Genomic DNA, 17471 nt, shown 5'->3' on the forward strand with positions numbered 1-17471 from the left:
ACCGTAACACGAATGCTCATGCAGCTCACCCTATTCTTCAGGATATCTGGAGGATTACTTCCAATATCCAAGCATTTCAAGTTAAACGTGCCTATCAATAAAACATAATTTTCTGACTAAATGGGTGGCTTCTTTTGTAGCAAACCTCTCAGGAAAATCATTTGGGACTCTCCTTCAGTTATCCCTGACGAGCTTAGAGATCTTTTATTTGCTGATTCTCACTAGCATACATACTCTCGGACATGTAATGTAACCGGTTTACCAAAAGAAAAATGACAAGAGCATCCATTACAAGAAAACCAGGGAAAAACATGATAAGTTTGTTTATAAATTTCAGCAAACCATGTTTATGCTGATGTTATTATTACAATCAAGAGGATGAGTGCAGTTCCAGGCACAAGCACGGCATGTCTGTTTCGATACATTGATACCATCAATGTATTGCATCCACCAACTTTAATCGAACAATTTATGCATGCACCAACTTGAAGATTGTATATTGATGATTCATAGTTTCATTGCCATGCAAAAATACGGTATTGGGGTGTTCAAGGACCTCGTTCCGGATATAGAAGAGGTGGTGAGGCAATAGCTCCAAATGAGGATCTAGAGGACACACACAGAAACGTTCAGGGACACCCTTATGCATACATATCATACTTGCAAGTTTTCATGTACCACGGCTCGTTTCCTCGGGGTACACCATCACATTCAATGATCATTGTGAGCAACGAGCTTGTACTTCTCTATAGGCAGAACGAATCACAAGCTTCGTCCATTCAAATGAGTCCTGTATCAAGTAAACGAAGCCAATACGTCAACATATCAAGTTCTGATCAGGTTCTGAAATAACTCAGGGTACTTCTTATCCTATATGTACCAGGAAGTTATTTGCAGTAAATAAGCTAGTTTGTACTTCAGAAAGAAAAGAATGTCTATTAAGTACAGATTTGAGAAGTAAAAGGAAGGAATGGACTAGGTATACACCTAATACAATTGACACTCTTACTTCCACTATGGCTCTGGCCGTGGCTCCTTTTCAAGCCATTGTTAAGCCTGGATGAGCATGGAAATGAACACCCTGGCCAAAAGTTTATTTACATTAGTGGGGTACAGCATATTAGATGACAGTTTTCCTCCAATCATAGAGCAGAGAAAATAATAGTTCTTCAACATCTACTAAGAGCATTGCTCCATTTAGCGAAAAGATGTTGTGACAACTTCGAGATCAAGAGAGCTATCTTCGAAAACTCGGTCTCGCCTTCTCAAGCAAAACCTTCTCCAACTTCCATTGCCAAATTCTTAACTCTGAAGCTCGACCTATTTAAGTAGTTACTTGCACTTCACACAGAGTCACTCTGCCATGCTCTTTACTGAGAGTCGCTCTGCAGATGCACAGAACATTGAGAAAAGCGTGCAGGAAAAAAATATAGGAGTTAATAAATTCCAATAACATGATGATAAAATGTATTAAAAAGAAACCAAACAATACGAAAAAAGGAACAAAAACAATCTGAGATGGATGGGAGGGTGAAGAGACTCACTTATCAGTTCATATGTTACAATCATTGAGGTACCCCAGAGGGACACGTTCAGGGACCGGGGTCCAAATCCTCTATAGAATCCTCTCCAACCATCTTCCTCAAGGAGAAATTTTGTAGTCTTCATGACCGACGGCCTTCCTACACCATAGTTATCCATGACCTGCAATTTGGGCAATTATTGTCATTACCATTGAGATAGTTAAGCTAGAAACAATATAGATTATTGTATTATCAGTCTAAAAGTGTGGATCTTTTGAATTAAAAAAGAGATTCATAAACAAAGAAAAGGGTGCTGGAATAGACTTTCAGCCTGGTATTGTCAGGTCTGTCCAAAGAGAAGATTGCTTTGAGCATGACCTCAAAAGTTCAGAATAATAAAAAGGTGCGCATTCAGGTGCATAATGATACAAACTTACAGGCATTTAAAGCAGCACTACTATTAAGCTACCAGCTACTTTAAGAACTAGTTTGCTGCCACAAGACTAGGAATTACTAGTTGTACACCAGGGATTATCCACATGACCACAGAAAGTGGGGAAAAAAAAAGTGCTTTAATTTGATAAGAGGAAAAGGTCAGGGAAAAATGACTATGAAAAAATGAATATGAAAACCTCCTAAAAAGAAATTCTTTGTGCTTCTTATGGATCTGCTGAAAGTGTGCAGAGGGCAAAAATCAGAAATTCAAGCACAAGGAGGAGCAGCAGTATCTTCTTTTAAGAAGTGGGGAGGCCGCAGATGACAAGATACTAGAGAATAAAGCTATGAGAGGAGGTAAAAACTTGTGGCCAAATGAAGATTGCACCTAATTAAGTGTCCCTTAAGGAGTTCTTTGGTTGTGCTCTCAGATGTTGCCCTAGGTTATATCTTTCAATTGGTTTTCTTTTCAGGTCTTTTGTGGGGTATCTTTTGGATGTGTTCTCCAGTACTTAGTGCAGAGAGACAATTCCTTACCAAGCGGAGGGAATTTTATTCAACAAATTGTGGTTTTCTTTCCATATGCAAAGGGAACTCATTTCATTGTTTTCTTTTGTAGAAGGATCTCTTAATGTCTCAAATCTGTGAAACAGAACAGTTTCAGGTGGACTATTTAGTTTTGTTGCAGTTATTATCTTTTCCTTTGGTCTGGAAGTTTTGTTTTTCTCTGTTTTCACTAGCATACTATTCACAGATCTTCGGGGGATCAATTCATAACCACAGCTGACCAGTCTTGAGTAACAGATGCACATTGATCTCCTATTAATATCAAATCTCTCATTCAGCCTGGCAAATTTTAACTTTCTCCTTTTAAAACTTCTTAAGCTCTTTATCATTTAGGTGACAGCAAACACTCTTTAGCTTCTCCCAACTCTAAAATCATTAAATTAAAGAAATGCAATTTTTCAGTCAACCACATATCCATTGAACATACAGTTCAACGATAGGAGGCTTTTTCAATCACAATGAGATTTATATACGTGCTTCTCATAGTTAGACCTGCTATCTTGATATTATGAATGTCATAACTCCAGCTCACATTCAACTTGCAATTTATCTGGTGCTGCCCCACCCGGCCAATCATTCAGCTCATAAGCAATGGAAAAGAAATGAAATACGGGTATGAAAAGGTATGAATCATTTTCAAATTAAAATAGATGACCTAGGAAGAACAAGAATCACCTGAAGCCGTGTCTTGATTGTATCTATCGGAGTTGTAATGATTGATGAACAAGCACCAGCTATTGCTCCCGCTGATGCCTGAACTGTAACTAGCTCCAGCATAGATGGTTTTTCCTTTGCATCATCTCCATAGCCCAAGCTCCTGAAATCATTAATGAATATCAATATGGTTACTACTGAAAAAAAATATCAATATGGTAACCTTAATAGTAAAACTATAAATCATGAAATTCAACACGATATTTCAAAGTACCTCCAAATAACATGTTGAGCACCTGCATAGGCACCCCACCAAAGTGCTGATGCAGGTGATTGAGTCATTAAAGTTATCCCAAAGCCTCTATACAGGCCACGTAACCCCTCTGCCTTCAGCACTTTTTCAAGGACACCAAATGGGCCATTATATGTTGGCATTCCAGGAAGACCTTGGACCATTAGCCTCTGGCAGATCTAGATGCATGAAAACAAAAGAAAAATAACATTAAGAGCATGTAAAATGTAATATCACTGAGCATGCTTCTGATGTTTCTAATGAGCAATAGATGTACATGTGCGTGCATGTGTACCTGTATACCAGTGTGATTTCTGCCAAGAAGTCGATATAGCCCTTGGAATAATTCAAGGTTCGCTGTACCGGTCGGTACCAGTCGGTACCGAGCGTACCGTACCCGTACCGATGGGTACCGGTATCGGTACACCAATGTCGGTACGGTCGGTACCGAACGTACGGTACCGTACCGACACTCGGTACGCCTATACTAATGCGGCACCGGTACGGGGTTCGGTACCGGTACGGCGAACCAAGGCTTGGATTCACAAATACAGCACTCTCCGCAACTCAATTCAATATCATCATATATGTACAGTTATTCACAAATGAGGCTCTCTCTGCTATCAAATGTAAATTGGACACGTAACTCTAAAATGCAGTGAGTAGAAGGGAGGAAAATAAGTTTGGATCTCCCATTCTTATAATCACTTACCACATTCTCCCAGCCCCATGTGATAGTCTCGCAATCAATCTGACCCACAACCACTCCTCTTCCTCTTAGCTTGTCCACTGTATCTAGCAGCACCGCTGCAATTATCATGCACCTGCAAGTGAACTTCGAGACCCTTTATACGCTCCACTTCTTTTCTTCTGCCACTCTCTCACTTGCCAACTATGTGCTTGTCAAGGACCTAAAAACACCCATTCTTTGTTTAACTCTTTTCTTTCACCCTCCATTCCTCCCTCCCTTAAAAAAAAGAATATTTATTGTAATCAGATGCTCTTAAGTCATAGCAAGTAAGAAGATATTGCTGTTCAGCGATGATTAGAAAAAGTATTTTAACACATTCTGTTGATCTTGGCCTTCCCCAGTATATTTCTGACATAGTCATTGGAAATGCTTTTGTTTGATCTGGTCAAAATCAAATTCTGATGTAATGGTGGAACAGTAAGGCTGTTTCATCCATAGGAAACTCACCAGTGCCATTAGGCACCTAGTAGTTCTCGTTGGGGAGAATATGTTATTCTCCTATTGTAAGTGGGTCCAACCCACTTGAGGAGGCCCAATAGCCCATTAGGGCTTTATCTTTGTTTTTTTTGCCAGGACAGCATGATAATTGCAGCTCAAAAACAGAGGTTGTGGCTGAGAAGAAACAATAAAAGGAAGCAGCGCACGGCAGAGAAGAAAAAGAAAAAAAAAAGAAAATAGTGTTCGGGTTGAGCGGAAAAATCTGAAGTTTTTGCACGCCGTACGGAGAAAGAAAATAGGTTTTTCGCTTGTCTTTCTTGGGTGTGGTTTTTCACACGGAGATTTAACAAATTAGGTTTCTATCTAAGAGTTGTGTTGGATGCTATAGAGAGTTGTAATATTTATTGTTAGGGATCTCATTACATTCTTGGGTTCATCACATTGTGGTGGTTTGGGTGAGATCATTGTTACTCTTAGGGAGGTGATATTGGAATTTTCTCAATTTGTTGAGAACTCAAGTTTTGGGCATAAACTTAAGTATTATAAACTCTATATTTATTATAGTGGATTGATCGGATTTGCCCCATGATTTTTTTCCTCTACACTGGAGGGTTTTTCCATGTAAATTTGGTGTGCTTTTTTTCTGCTCTTCAGGTGTTTGATATATTGCCTGTGTGAATATTGCTTCTAGTTAGAATTGGTTTTGGCTTAGTTTATTCCACAATATCCTTGTTTTTGGTCCCAACAAGTGGCATCAGAGCCGAGGTTGTATGGGTGCGAAGATATTGTGGAAGTAGATGGAGAATTCTTCGGGTACCATGATAAAATTTAATGCTTCTAATTATTCTATTTGGAAGCCTATGATGGAGGATATCCTTTACTGTAAGGATTTACATGAGCCCATTGAAGGTGCTAATGGTAAGCTAAAGGACATTAGTGATAGTGACTGGAAGAAAATGCATAGGAAAGCTATTGGGTATATCAGACAGTAGATTGATCTCAGTGTGTTCCATCATGTATCTCAAGAGACAGATGACTACAGTCTTTGAATGAAGTTAGAGGGTCTCTATAAGAGGAAGACAACCCAAAACAAAGCCTTTGCAATTAGGAGGCTTGTGAATTTGAAGCTGAAAGAGGGAAGATCTGTTGCTGAGCATTTGAGCGAGTTCCAAGACTTGGTGAATCAGTTGACCACAATGAAGATAGTGCTAGATGATGAGTTGCAGGCATTATTGCTGTTGAGTTTATTACTCGACAGTTGGAAAACTTTGGTAGTGTCACTTAGCAACTCTGCTTCTGATGCGGTGTTACAACTTACTCTGGTGAAAGATAGCTTGTTTAATGAAGAAATAAGGAGAAAACACATAGGTAAGGACAGTGCACAGGCACTTGTCACAGAAAATAGGAAAGAGGTAAGAGCAGAGATTTTAAGGGGCGCGATACTTTCAGAAGTCAGTCTAGTGCAAGAGGAAAAATCAAGTGCTTCTACTGTAATAAAGAGGGTCATATGAAGAAACACTGCAAGGCTTGGGAAAAAAATGGAACGAGGAAAAGAATCAGAAGAAGGCCAACAATGAAGACACAACTGCTTATGTTTCAGATGAAGCAGTTGCAGTTCTCTATGTGGAAGAGAACCAGTGCTGTCATGTTGCAGATCCCGATGTAGAGTGGGTAATTGACTCAGCATGTTTCTGTCATATCACTCCAAGGAGAGAGAGCTCTTCACTACTTACAGAGCAGGTAATTTATGTAGGGTGAAGATAGAAAATAATAGTTATGCCGATATTGTGGAAATTGGTAATATCTATTTTGTTACCAACGTTGGATGCTCCTTTACACTAAAGGATGTGCGACATGTTCCAGATATGCGCCTGAATCTGATGTCCACTAATGCTCTTGATATAACTGGGTATGATAATTATATGGCAACAGGAGATGGACTATCGAGGGGGTCAATGGTATTTGTTAGAAGAAAGCTTTGTTGCATACTTTACAAAACACAAGTAAAGTTGTGCGGTGGTATAATGGATATGACTGAAAATGACGCTTTAACATATCTGTGGCACAGACGGCTGGCTCACATAAGTGAGAAGAGATTGCAAATTTTGGGAAGAAAGTCCCTCATTCCTTTCCATACAAGTATGTCATGGAATCCCTGTGATTACTATTTACTTGGCAAACATCATAAAATTTCTTTTCAGAAAGCCTCTAGTAGAAAGCCCAATAAATTGGATTTGGTGTATTTTGACGTATGTGGTCCCATTGAAGTGGAGTCCTTAGGTGGCCGCAAATACTTTGTTACCTTTATTGATGATGCTTCACGAAAAGTGTGGGTTTATGTTTTAAGAACAAAAGACCAGGTATTTCAGTAGTTCAACCAGTGTCATGCCTTGGTGGAGAGAGAAACAGGAAAGTCATTGAAGTGTCTTCGTACAGATAATGGAGGTGAGTACATATCTAATGAGTTTGAGAATTACTGCTCAAAGCATGGTATTAGACATGAGAAGATAGTTCTTGGTACCCTACAGCATAATAGTGTTGCAGAGAGGATGAATCGCACCATTAGAAAAAGTCAGATATATGTTGAGGATGGCTAAACTACCTAAGTCATTCTGGGGTGAAGCTGTTCTTACTGCGTGCTACTTAATCAACCGGTCTCCATCGGCTCCTTTAGGTTTTGATATTCCTGAAAAAGTGTAGACAGGGAAGGATGTTTCCTACTCTCATTTGAAGGTATTTGGGTGCAAGGCATTTGCACATGTGCCTAAGGAACAACGAGCAAAGCTTGATGATGAAGTCATTCCTTGCATATTTGTTGGCTCTGGAGATGCAGAATTTGGCTACAGGCTATGGGATCCAGAGAAGAAGAAGATCATCAGAAGTAGAGATGTGGTTTTTCATAAAAACCAGACCTTGGCAGACTTTGAAAAAGTAGAGAAGCCCAGTCAAGCAGTTGAAGGTGTTCCCAAACTTACATCTATCTCTTTGCCTCCAGAAAGTGCCACTGATAGAGAAGAGATGCAAGTTGAAGACCAAGATGATAAGCCAGTTGTTGATGAGGACGATTTGTTTGAGCAAGGGAAGCAGTCTACTCTGCCAAAGAGTGTTGAGCAGGAGGAGCAGCCTACTGCGGTAGAGCCTCAGGTTAGGAGGTCTACAAGAGAGCGTTGTCCATCAACTAGATACCCTAAATCAGAGTTTGTTTTGCTTACTAAAGAGGGGGAGCCAAAGATCCTTCAGGAAGTGCAGATTCACTAGGACAAGCAGAGCTAGGTGAAAGCTATGCAGAAATAGATGAGTTTTCTATAGAAAAATAAAACTTATGAGTTGGTAGAGCTTTCTAAAGGTAAAAAGGCTCTAGAAAACAAATGGAGGTTCAAGCGAAAGATGGATGGTGAAAAGCTTGTGAAGTACAAAGCTCGATTGGTAGTAAAAAGCTCCATTCGAGTTGAAGAGTCGAATTTGATGAGATATTCTCTCCAGTTGTCAAGATGAGTTCCATTCGAGTTCTTCTGAATTTGGCAGCTAGCTTGGATCTTGAACTTGAGCAGTTAGATTTGAAGACTGCTTTTCTCCATGGTGATTTGGAGAAAGAGATCTACATGGTTCAGCCAGAAGGATTTGAAGTAAAAGGAAAAGAGCAGATGGTTTGCAGGTTGAAGAAGAGTCTATATGGGTTAAAGCAGGCTCCAAGATAATGGTACAAGAAGTTTGATTCATTCATGGTGGGTCATGGCTATACCAAGACAGAGGCAGATCATTATGTATATGTTAGAAAATTTTCAGATGGTAAATTCATTATTCTTCTGTTATATGTAAATGATATGTTGATAGTAGGACAAGATGTTCAGTTGATTCATAGTTTGAAGGCAGAGTTGTCCAAGTCCTTTGACATGAAAGACCTTGGTGCAACACAACAAATTTTGGGTATGCAAATTTTTCATGACAGAAAAGCTAAGAAGCTGTGGTTATCACAGAAGAAGTATATTAAGCGGGTACTTGAAAGGTTTAACATGAAGCAGGCTAAAACGGTTAGTACACCTCTTGGTGGTCACTTCAGACTGAGTAAAAAGACTTGTCCTTCTACCAAAGAAGAAAAAGATAGCATGGCAGTAGTCCCTTACTCCTCTGCAGTCGGAAGTTTGATGTATGCTATAGTTTGCACACGCCCAGACATTGCTCATGCTGTTGGAGTTGTTAGCAGGTTCCTTGTTATCCTGGCAAAAATCACTGGCAATTTGTGAAGTGGATCTTTAGATACTTGAGAGGTAGCTCCAAGATGGGTTCAAAACCAATTTTGGAGGACTACACAGATGCAGATATGGCAGGTGACCTTGATGGAAGAAAATCAACTTTAAGATATTTGTTTACTTTTGCAGGAGGAGCTGTATCTTGGCAGTCTAACTGCAGAAGTGTGTTGCCTTATCTACCATTGAGGCTGAGTATATTACAGCTACTGAAGCAAAGAAAGAGATGCTTTGGATGAGACGGTTTCTCCAAGATTTGGGTTTGAAGCAAGATGAGTACATAGTTCATTGTGACAGTCAAAGTGCATTAGACTTGAGCAAAAATGCTATATATCATTCACGCATGAAGCACATAGATGTGAGATACCATTGGCTATGTCAGGTAGTTGCAGAACAGTTAGTACTACTACAAAAGATTCACACTGACAAAAATCCAGCTGACATGATGACAAAAGTTGTGACCAAAGAGAAGCTGAAACTTTGTGCCAGATTGGCCGGCATGGATTCTAAGTGGCAAGTTAGAGTATAGTCTCCTTCCTCTGTGTGGGCTGGAGAGGGAGATTGTAAGTGGGTCCAGCCCACTTGAGGAGGCCCAATAGCTCATTACAGCTTTATCTTTATTTTTTTTGCAGGACCGCATGGGAGAGCGCATGAAGAAATAAAAAGGGAGGCGCGTGAGAGGCTGGGTGCAACTCAAAAACAAAGGCTGTGGCTGAGAAAAAAAAATAAAAGGAAGCAGCGCACAACAGAGAAGAAAAAGAAAAAAAACAAAAGAAAATAGTGCGCGGGTTGAGCGGAAAAATCTGAAGTTTTTGCACGCCGTACGGAGGAAGAAAATAGGTTTTCTTGTCTTTTTTGAGTGTGGTTTTTCACACGGAGATTTAACAAATTGGGTTTCTATCTAAGAGTTGTGTTGGATGCTATAGAGAGTTGTAATATTCATTGTTAGGGATCTCATTACATTCTTGGGTTCATCACATTGTGGTGTTTTGGATAAGATCATTGTTACTCTTAGGGAGGTGATATTGAAATTTTTTCAATTTGTTGAAACTCAAGTTTTGGGCATAAACTTCAGTATTGTAAACTCTATATTTATTATAATGGATTGATCGAATTTGCCCTGTAATATCTGGGCCCAAAAATCAACCGGGCCTAATACTTCTTTTTGGGCCCATATTTGAGCCAGTGGGCATTTGGAGGCTGCCACCTCATCCTTAGGAGGAGGGGCAGCTGTCAATAGAAGGAAGGTGCTGCTGTCAGGTGTTAACACGCCTAAAAGCTCTCGACACGTCCCTTAGAACCTGCTACGCCTTCCTTCCTCCTGGCACTCTCCCTCCCAAATTCGGAAGCTGCCCAGATCTCGGCATCCCGTCGGCCGGACATCTACGCCGACATCCCCGCCATAGTAGCTGACCTCCGATGGTCGTCGGAGCCTCTTCTCACCCTGCTTCATCATCGGCACCCGCTGCTTTAGTCAGTGAGGTAACATCCACCCACTTCCCTGTCCCTGCCTTCATCTTCCCTATTTTCAAAATAAAACAAAGGAGGGACTCCACGGATCTCGGCTGCAGCCGTTACCGGCTCTCGGGCGGGGACGGCAGTCGGGCCGGAGTCCCGTTTCCCTCCTTACCTTCAGTGGGGCAGAGGACCTCAGTGAGGAGAAGAAGGGAAACGGAGAGAAAAGAAGCAAAGAAGAAGAAAAAGAAGAAAAGAGGAAGAGGGGACTCACCGGGGTGACGTCGCGTGCGGCGGCGGCCGGCTTCGGCTGCGAACGGCGCTGACACGGGCGTCGGCCGCGGGCCAGCCGAGGATGCCGCCGGCACAGGCGTCGGCTGCAGGCCGGCCGAGGGCACCGCCGGCTGTGGCCGACCTCTCCCGAACTCACTGCCTCCCTTCGCAGGAGAAGAAAGGGGGAAAGAAAAGAGGGATCGGGAGAGAAGGAAGGAAACAGAGGAGGAGAGGAAGCTCTGGGAAGAAGAAAAGAAATAGAGAAGAAAAGAGGAAGAGGGGACTCATCAGCTCGTCGTCGTGTGTGGCGGCCGTCGGCTTCGGCCGCGAGCACCGTCGACATGAGCGTCGATCGTAGGCGCGGCCGAGAGCGCTGCAGGCTCGGCCGGGGATGCTGCGGGGCCTGGCCGCGGACGCCGCCGGTCGTGGCTCGGCCCCCTCCCGCTCGCCGTCCTCCCTTCCGCTCGCCGTCCTCCCTTCGTCGGAGAAGAGAGGAGGAGAAAGGGTGAAAGAGATGAAGGGAGAAGAAGAAGCTTCGGGAAGGAGAAGAAAAGAAAAAGGAGAAGAGAAGAAAATGAAAGAAAAAGGGAAAGAAAAAAGAAAAAGAAAAGAAAAAGAAGGAAAAGAGAAGAAAAGGAAAAAAATGAAATGAAATGGGTTTAGCCAAATTTGACTACCCAAGCCCAATTAGACTGGGCTAAGTCTGAATCCGAGCTCAATCAGATTGGGCTAAGTCTGGACGAGCCCAAACTATAAATTAGGTTAAATCCGAGCTAAATTAAGTTAAATTGAAATGGGTCCGAACCCAATTAAGCTGAGTTGGTCTCGGCAGACCTAATTGATTGTGAATCAGGCCCAATTCAAGCCCAATTCAACTGACAGAAGGTCGAATTGACCTTGGGCTAACCTTGACTCAGGCCCAAATGAGCCACATTGACCAAATCAGAGGACCCAATTGGCTAGAAAAGGTTGTACCCAATTATAAACGAGGCTCAATCCTTTAGTTAAAAACCCAATCAACCCATGTGGACCCAATCTGGTTTTAAATAGAACCCCAAAGGCTTCAAATTGGACTTGGGCTAAATCCTTGGATGGGATCCAAGCAAGTGAGTTCATAGTATGATGAACTAAGAAATTATATAAAAATAATGAGGGAATAATGTGATCCCTATGTTGTTGTTTTAGGTGATTAAGGATTTATCACCTGGACTTGAGAAATTTGGAAAGCGAATTAAGGTAAGTAATCTATTTTAATCTTATTGTGGATCATATGAGTATTATGTTTATTAAGATTTTAAAGTGTTATTCGTGTATACATTTCATGAATGAATGTATTATAAAAAGTAAGTAATCTATTTTAATCTTATTGTGGATCATGTGAGTACTATGTTTATTGAGATTTTAAAGTGTTATTCGTGTATATATTTCATGAATGGGTGTATTATAAAATGTAAGTAACCTATCCTAATCTTCTATGGATCACGCATGTAATTGACCTGTCCCAACTTTATTGTGAATTATGTATCTTGAGTTATGAATTATGCATCATGTATATGAGTGGTATATTTTAGCCATATAATGTATGATTATGCATGTATTGAGCTTATGCAGATTTTATTATGCATGCAAGATGAATTGGGTTACATTGCTATGTAATTGTGATATCCATATGAAATAAGATAATGAATTGCATCTAGTTATGTGCACTGCTTGCAAGGGGTACCTAAGGGTTCTTATTGCTACGGGCCGAATGCAACTGAGCCGGCCTTGCCAGTGGCCGATAATGACTGAGCCAGCCCCGCCAGTGGCCGACTAATAACTGAGCAGGCCCCGCCAGTGACCGATAATGAATTCGCCGTAGCATCCATGAGGTACCACCTATAAGAAGTATTGTCCACAAACTCTTAAGAGCTACTGAACGAATACAACTGAGCCGGCCTTGCCAGTGGCCGAGAATGACTGAGCCAGCCCCGCCAGTGGCCGAGAATGACTGAGCCAGCCCCGCCAGTGGCCACCTAATAACTGAGCTGGCCCCGCCAGTGGCCGAGAATGACTTCGCAGTAGCGTCTGAGAGTATGACCGCGGCATGCCGGTGGCACGATTTTCTTTATATATATGTATGTTACAAGATTCCTTGGTAATGTAGGATACTGATTTATTTACTCAGCATGAATATTTTATTATAATGGTTTATTGAATAGTATACATGTCAGCTTCTCAAACCCTGTTAAAACATGTTTAGTATCTTACAAAATCAAGCATATGCTAGTAGATGTGCATGATTTCCCAAGGATAGCATGGTTCAAGTGTATTATGTATTTCATGAAATATGGTGTCATAAACACATTAAAATGATATTTATAGCATGACCACGAACTTAAGGTGCCATTAATCAGTTTTCCAATAACTCATAAAGTATGATTTATGAAAATTATGATTTATGAACTCTCAGATGCTATGCAAGGGCCCCTGCCAGTGGGTATAATAACTCGGCATGCGCATATGGCCCCCGCCAATGGGTATAATAACTCGGCATGCGCATATGGCCTCCGCCAGTGGGTATAATAACTCGGCATGCGCATATGGCCCGCGCCAGTGGGTATAATAACTTGGCTGCACTACCATTTGAGAGTATGGATTTAAAATCTTGGATTAACGGCAAGGTTTTACGTTGCATTTTATGTTTACAAAATATCATGATGGTACATGCATTAATTTACAGCTTGATTTGCATATATATATTGTATATGGAACAATGGACATTTGATGTATATATTAGCCTCTCAAATCCTGCATAAACATGGTTATCATTATGTTTGATCCGGTAAGATTATGTATGATTACTTACTGAGCTGTGTAGCTCATACCCGTTCATTTACATTTTTCTTTCAGATCCTCACCACTGATAGCTGTCAGAGACACTTTAATTTGGTATCAGGGCTTCTTTCTTGTGGGGTAAAACAAGTATACTTTTGTGTACATAAACTACATAGAAGCTCTGTATTTGGGTACTGACCAGCATGTTGTACTAAGAATGCTTTCATATATAAAGGTTTGGTTGGTTTAACTACCCTGTTACCCATGTATGAGGCTTCGTGCTATTGTGGACAGTAGTCGGTAATAGCACGGCCGTGTCACGGATCCGGGTCCGGGGCGTGATAGCCCCGTGGTTTTTTTCCTCTACACTGGAGGGTTTTTCCACGTAAATATGGTGTGCTTTCTTTCTGCTCTTCAAGTGTTTGATATATTGACTGTGTGAATATTGCTTCTAGTTGGAATTGGTTTTGGCTTAGTTTATTCCACAATATTCCTATTTTTGGCCCCAACACCTACTAGTTTACAATATAGTGCTTATGTGAGACATATGATGAACATCTCCGGAAATAAATCCAATTAGAATCATTGCATAATCAAGCATAGCAAATATAAATCAAATTGATGCTGCCTCGCCATTTTTTAGGCTATACCTATTGAAAGTACATGTTGACAGATAGAGAATTTAAAACAACCAACAGAATACAGTTAAACCTCATGAAGGAGCATTAGTTGTCACACTTTATGATTATACTGGAAGATATTAAGGTGTCCCAAAATGGAAGAAAAAACTGGCAGAGATAATTGTAGACTCACCACGTCTAATGGCACATAATATGCACATGAAACTATGCTTGACAGCAAGCCTGCCACTCCATTAGCCATAGCAAACCGTGTTGCCTCAGACATACTGAAACCTTTGGTGGATTTTAGCATCATATCTTTTGATACTTCCAGCGATGTTAGAGCCAAAACTCGACCAGGTAATGACCCAATTGCAGAGGTCCCAAAACCTCTGAAAATACCAGGACTTCCATCATTTCTTAATATAGTTTTAAACACAGAGAAGCCATGCATGTGCGAGAGCCCACCTCCAGCAACTTGCATTCTAGTCTTTACAACAGTTGTAGGATGTAACAAGCCAGATTGAGCAGTAAAGAGGATAGCACCGATGACATGGAACCTCGTCTTGTCCAACCTTAACTCCAAGACAAAAACAGTAGATTAGCTAATTCTTCCCATTCCTAGCATGTGCAAAATGTAAGAGCTCTTCATAAATTTCATGGAGTTTCAGTAAGATAACTGAATAAGTTTCAAACACATGGACTATTAAAAGGTAATTTTGTGGGAATTTTATTCAGCAAATTGCCAACTAGAAAAACTAATCAACTAAGATAGCATATCCATCTATGCCAGATATTCATCCCTCCAGTTAAAAGAATGGTTCACTGTCATTACTGATAGATTCATGAATAGCATTCTCTGCAGAAGCAGAAAAAATATACACAAGGAAAGGCAAATATTAACATACTGTCTAGGGTAAAGGATCTACTTTTGGTAATTATGTGGCTAGAACCCAACTTAGATTTGAACAAAAACCACATGCCACTTTGTCCACTGCTTCGATCAATAAAAATAACGTATTTATCAAAATATTGATCTTCATGCACAATAATGCTCCAACTGGAGGCGGCCATGTAAAATCCATGAAATGATTTCCAGGATCGATGCATTAGTTTACAATAAAAACAAGTCAGAAACCATATAGTAGTAAGATTATGCAAATAGCGCATTCACTGATTGCACTATAAAGCAAATACAATTTATACTTTATGAGTAACCCAATTTCTTTTAGAATATCAATATTAGATATACATTTTCTTAATCAGAAAGGGTATGGAAAATCTTGAAATAACTTTAGCGGCAGCCCTTAATAGGTATGTGTTCGGATTATAAAAGTCAATCCCTACTAGTTGGGACAAGGCTTGATGGTCACGGTTATGGAACCGTTATGGACTTGTTGGGGCTTCAAACAGTCATCAAAAGAAAAAAGAATTTAAAATATTAAAATAAGTGACATATTGAAAGAAACCAGCAGGGCTTGAAATGATATAGAACAACAAAGTCCAGATTTTTTTAAAACTAAACCAATATGAGAAAATTTGTGATTATAACAGTTCGAACATCTATCAGTTTGTATGTGAGGACTTGACCTCCACCACTTCAACCGTTCAGATACAAGCCCAGCCCCAGCCCAAGATCTAAGCCACCTTTTTCTCCAAATCACTCTCATTGTGGTTGAACCCAAGCGAACTGGTATGCATGCAAAGGCAAAGAAGGCTTTGAAAAGGTAGCTGAAGAAGAATTCTTTTTTTCCAGCTAGTCATCTCTTGATGCATTAATGAAACTCTTCACTTCTTGTCTTTAGATGGGAATCCAACAAGGAAAAAACCCAAGGGAGAAGTATTACTTCACATGCAAAGTTCTATATGCATACTTGCTTCCTAACTCGGAACATGTTTCCTAAAACAAAAAGGGGCAAATATAGAGACACATCCTAACAACGACTGATATCATCCTTTTAGTAAAGCGTAAACAGCTAATTTGCACTGCTACCAAAGCATAACCTTTGTTTGGCCTCTTTGCAAGTAATGGGAATTAATCCTCTGACGAGGACCTCTTTTTTTTCTTCTTTTGTGAGTGTGTGTGTGTGGGTGAGAGGGAGGGAGGGGGAGAGAGGTTTTAAGCGTAAAGTGAGAATCTCCATAAAGTTGCATGGTTACTAAAATGGAAGATGGTTTTATGTCTCTTGACAAAGGCATTTCCTCATAAGCTCTCTAACAATCTCCTAAAGTTAACATAATGGTCCAAGGCATCAGGCACCGATTCAGAGTTGACCTCCATAATGAGGCATTAGATTTTAGGTTTTCCATACTCACGTTGAAAGTGAGAAATTTGGCTGTTAGCATAAAAAATTTGAAGGGTAAAAGCCCCATTTATGATCTCATATTCTGATAGTGGAATCTCTTTCCGGCCAAATAGTAGGTAGATCAACTAAATTTCGTTCACACCAAGTTTCAAGACTTTCCTTTCTTTTCCTCCATTCAATTCATACCTTCTAGTGCAACATACCAATAGCAAGACCAATATAACAGGATTAAATGCTTGAGCTGTTTCTTTTCCGATAGCCAAAGTTCGTCGTCACCACTTTGGTCTCTCCATTAAAGTATTTCTTGTTTCCTATACTATAATCAGCACAAACCACAGCACAACAAAATAAAACTATAAATCGAATCCCTCTCCAGATACATCCCTAATTAGCCATCTCAAAGATTGCTTTGTTGTCATGAAATATGAACTAAAAATGTAATCTTTACCCGGATTAGCCTAAAAATCGCAACTTGAGCAAGCAAAAAGAGCGAAAACCCAGTGAACGGATAAATTGATAAATTTGATAAAATTGGGGGGAAAAAGAAAGAAATTGGTGGGAGGATAGATAAGGGTTGCAGAGAACCGACCTGTCCCAATTGATGTTGGCCTCGGAGAGGGCGAGGTCGGCGGCAGCGGAAGCCTCCGTTTCCACGGCCATTGCCTTCCCGCTTCCTTTGCTGTGGTTTGGGGAGACGGAGAGAGTTGTAAACTTGCAATTGAAGCGAGCGGCTTGGAAGCTTCCTGTGTGCAGAAGAAAAGTTTGAATATTTTTTTTGTTACGCAAGTTGCACGTGAGTGATGGACCATGGGAGGGCAAGGGAGGTATTTAGCATTAATTCCGGTTAGATACATCATTTAATGGCATTTCTCGCCATTAAAAAGAAAAAAATTTAGCATATTACCGTATAGATTTGCATTACTAAAAATTAAAGTATTTATCCAAGCAATGATAGAAAGTAGATTTATATGCTTCTTAAGGAAAATAAACAGTTTAACGATCGGAGGCTTTTTCAATCACAATGAGATTTATGTACGTGCTGCTCATAGTTAGACCTTCTATCTTGACATTATGAATGTCATAACTCCAGCTC

The 17471-nt window shown here is 40.5% G+C and overlaps 1 protein-coding gene across 2 annotated transcripts; it reads right to left on the bottom strand.

Annotated features, from left to right (window-relative positions):
• Window positions 1–301: 301 nt before the first annotated feature.
• On the bottom strand, window positions 302–17172 carry LOC103697067 (uncharacterized). Of its 2 annotated transcripts, XR_001878917.5 has the most exons (7): window positions 16968–17147; window positions 14266–14647; window positions 3454–3650; window positions 3201–3342; window positions 1545–1704; window positions 988–1385; window positions 302–790 (listed from the first exon to the last, which is right to left on the bottom strand). XR_001878917.5 is itself a non-coding variant. In XM_008778837.6 (6 exons), the coding sequence occupies exons 1-6, from the start codon at window positions 17036–17038 to the stop codon at window positions 1354–1356; spliced, it is 984 nt and encodes a 327-aa protein (XP_008777059.4). In that variant the 5' UTR covers window positions 17039–17172; the 3' UTR covers window positions 302–1353. The 2 variants fall into 2 exon arrangements, 1 of the variants encoding a protein (XP_008777059.4); XM_008778837.6 differs by having other exon boundaries at window positions 302–1385; window positions 16968–17172.
• Between the last annotated feature and the right edge of the window lie 299 nt (window positions 17173–17471).

Source organism: Phoenix dactylifera, chromosome 2 (genome assembly GCF_051530095.1).
Source record: "Phoenix dactylifera cultivar Ajwa chromosome 2, Ajwa_hap1_PhDact_Kaust_v1.1, whole genome shotgun sequence".
In the NCBI taxonomy this organism is placed as follows: domain Eukaryota; kingdom Viridiplantae; phylum Streptophyta; class Magnoliopsida; order Arecales; family Arecaceae; genus Phoenix; species Phoenix dactylifera.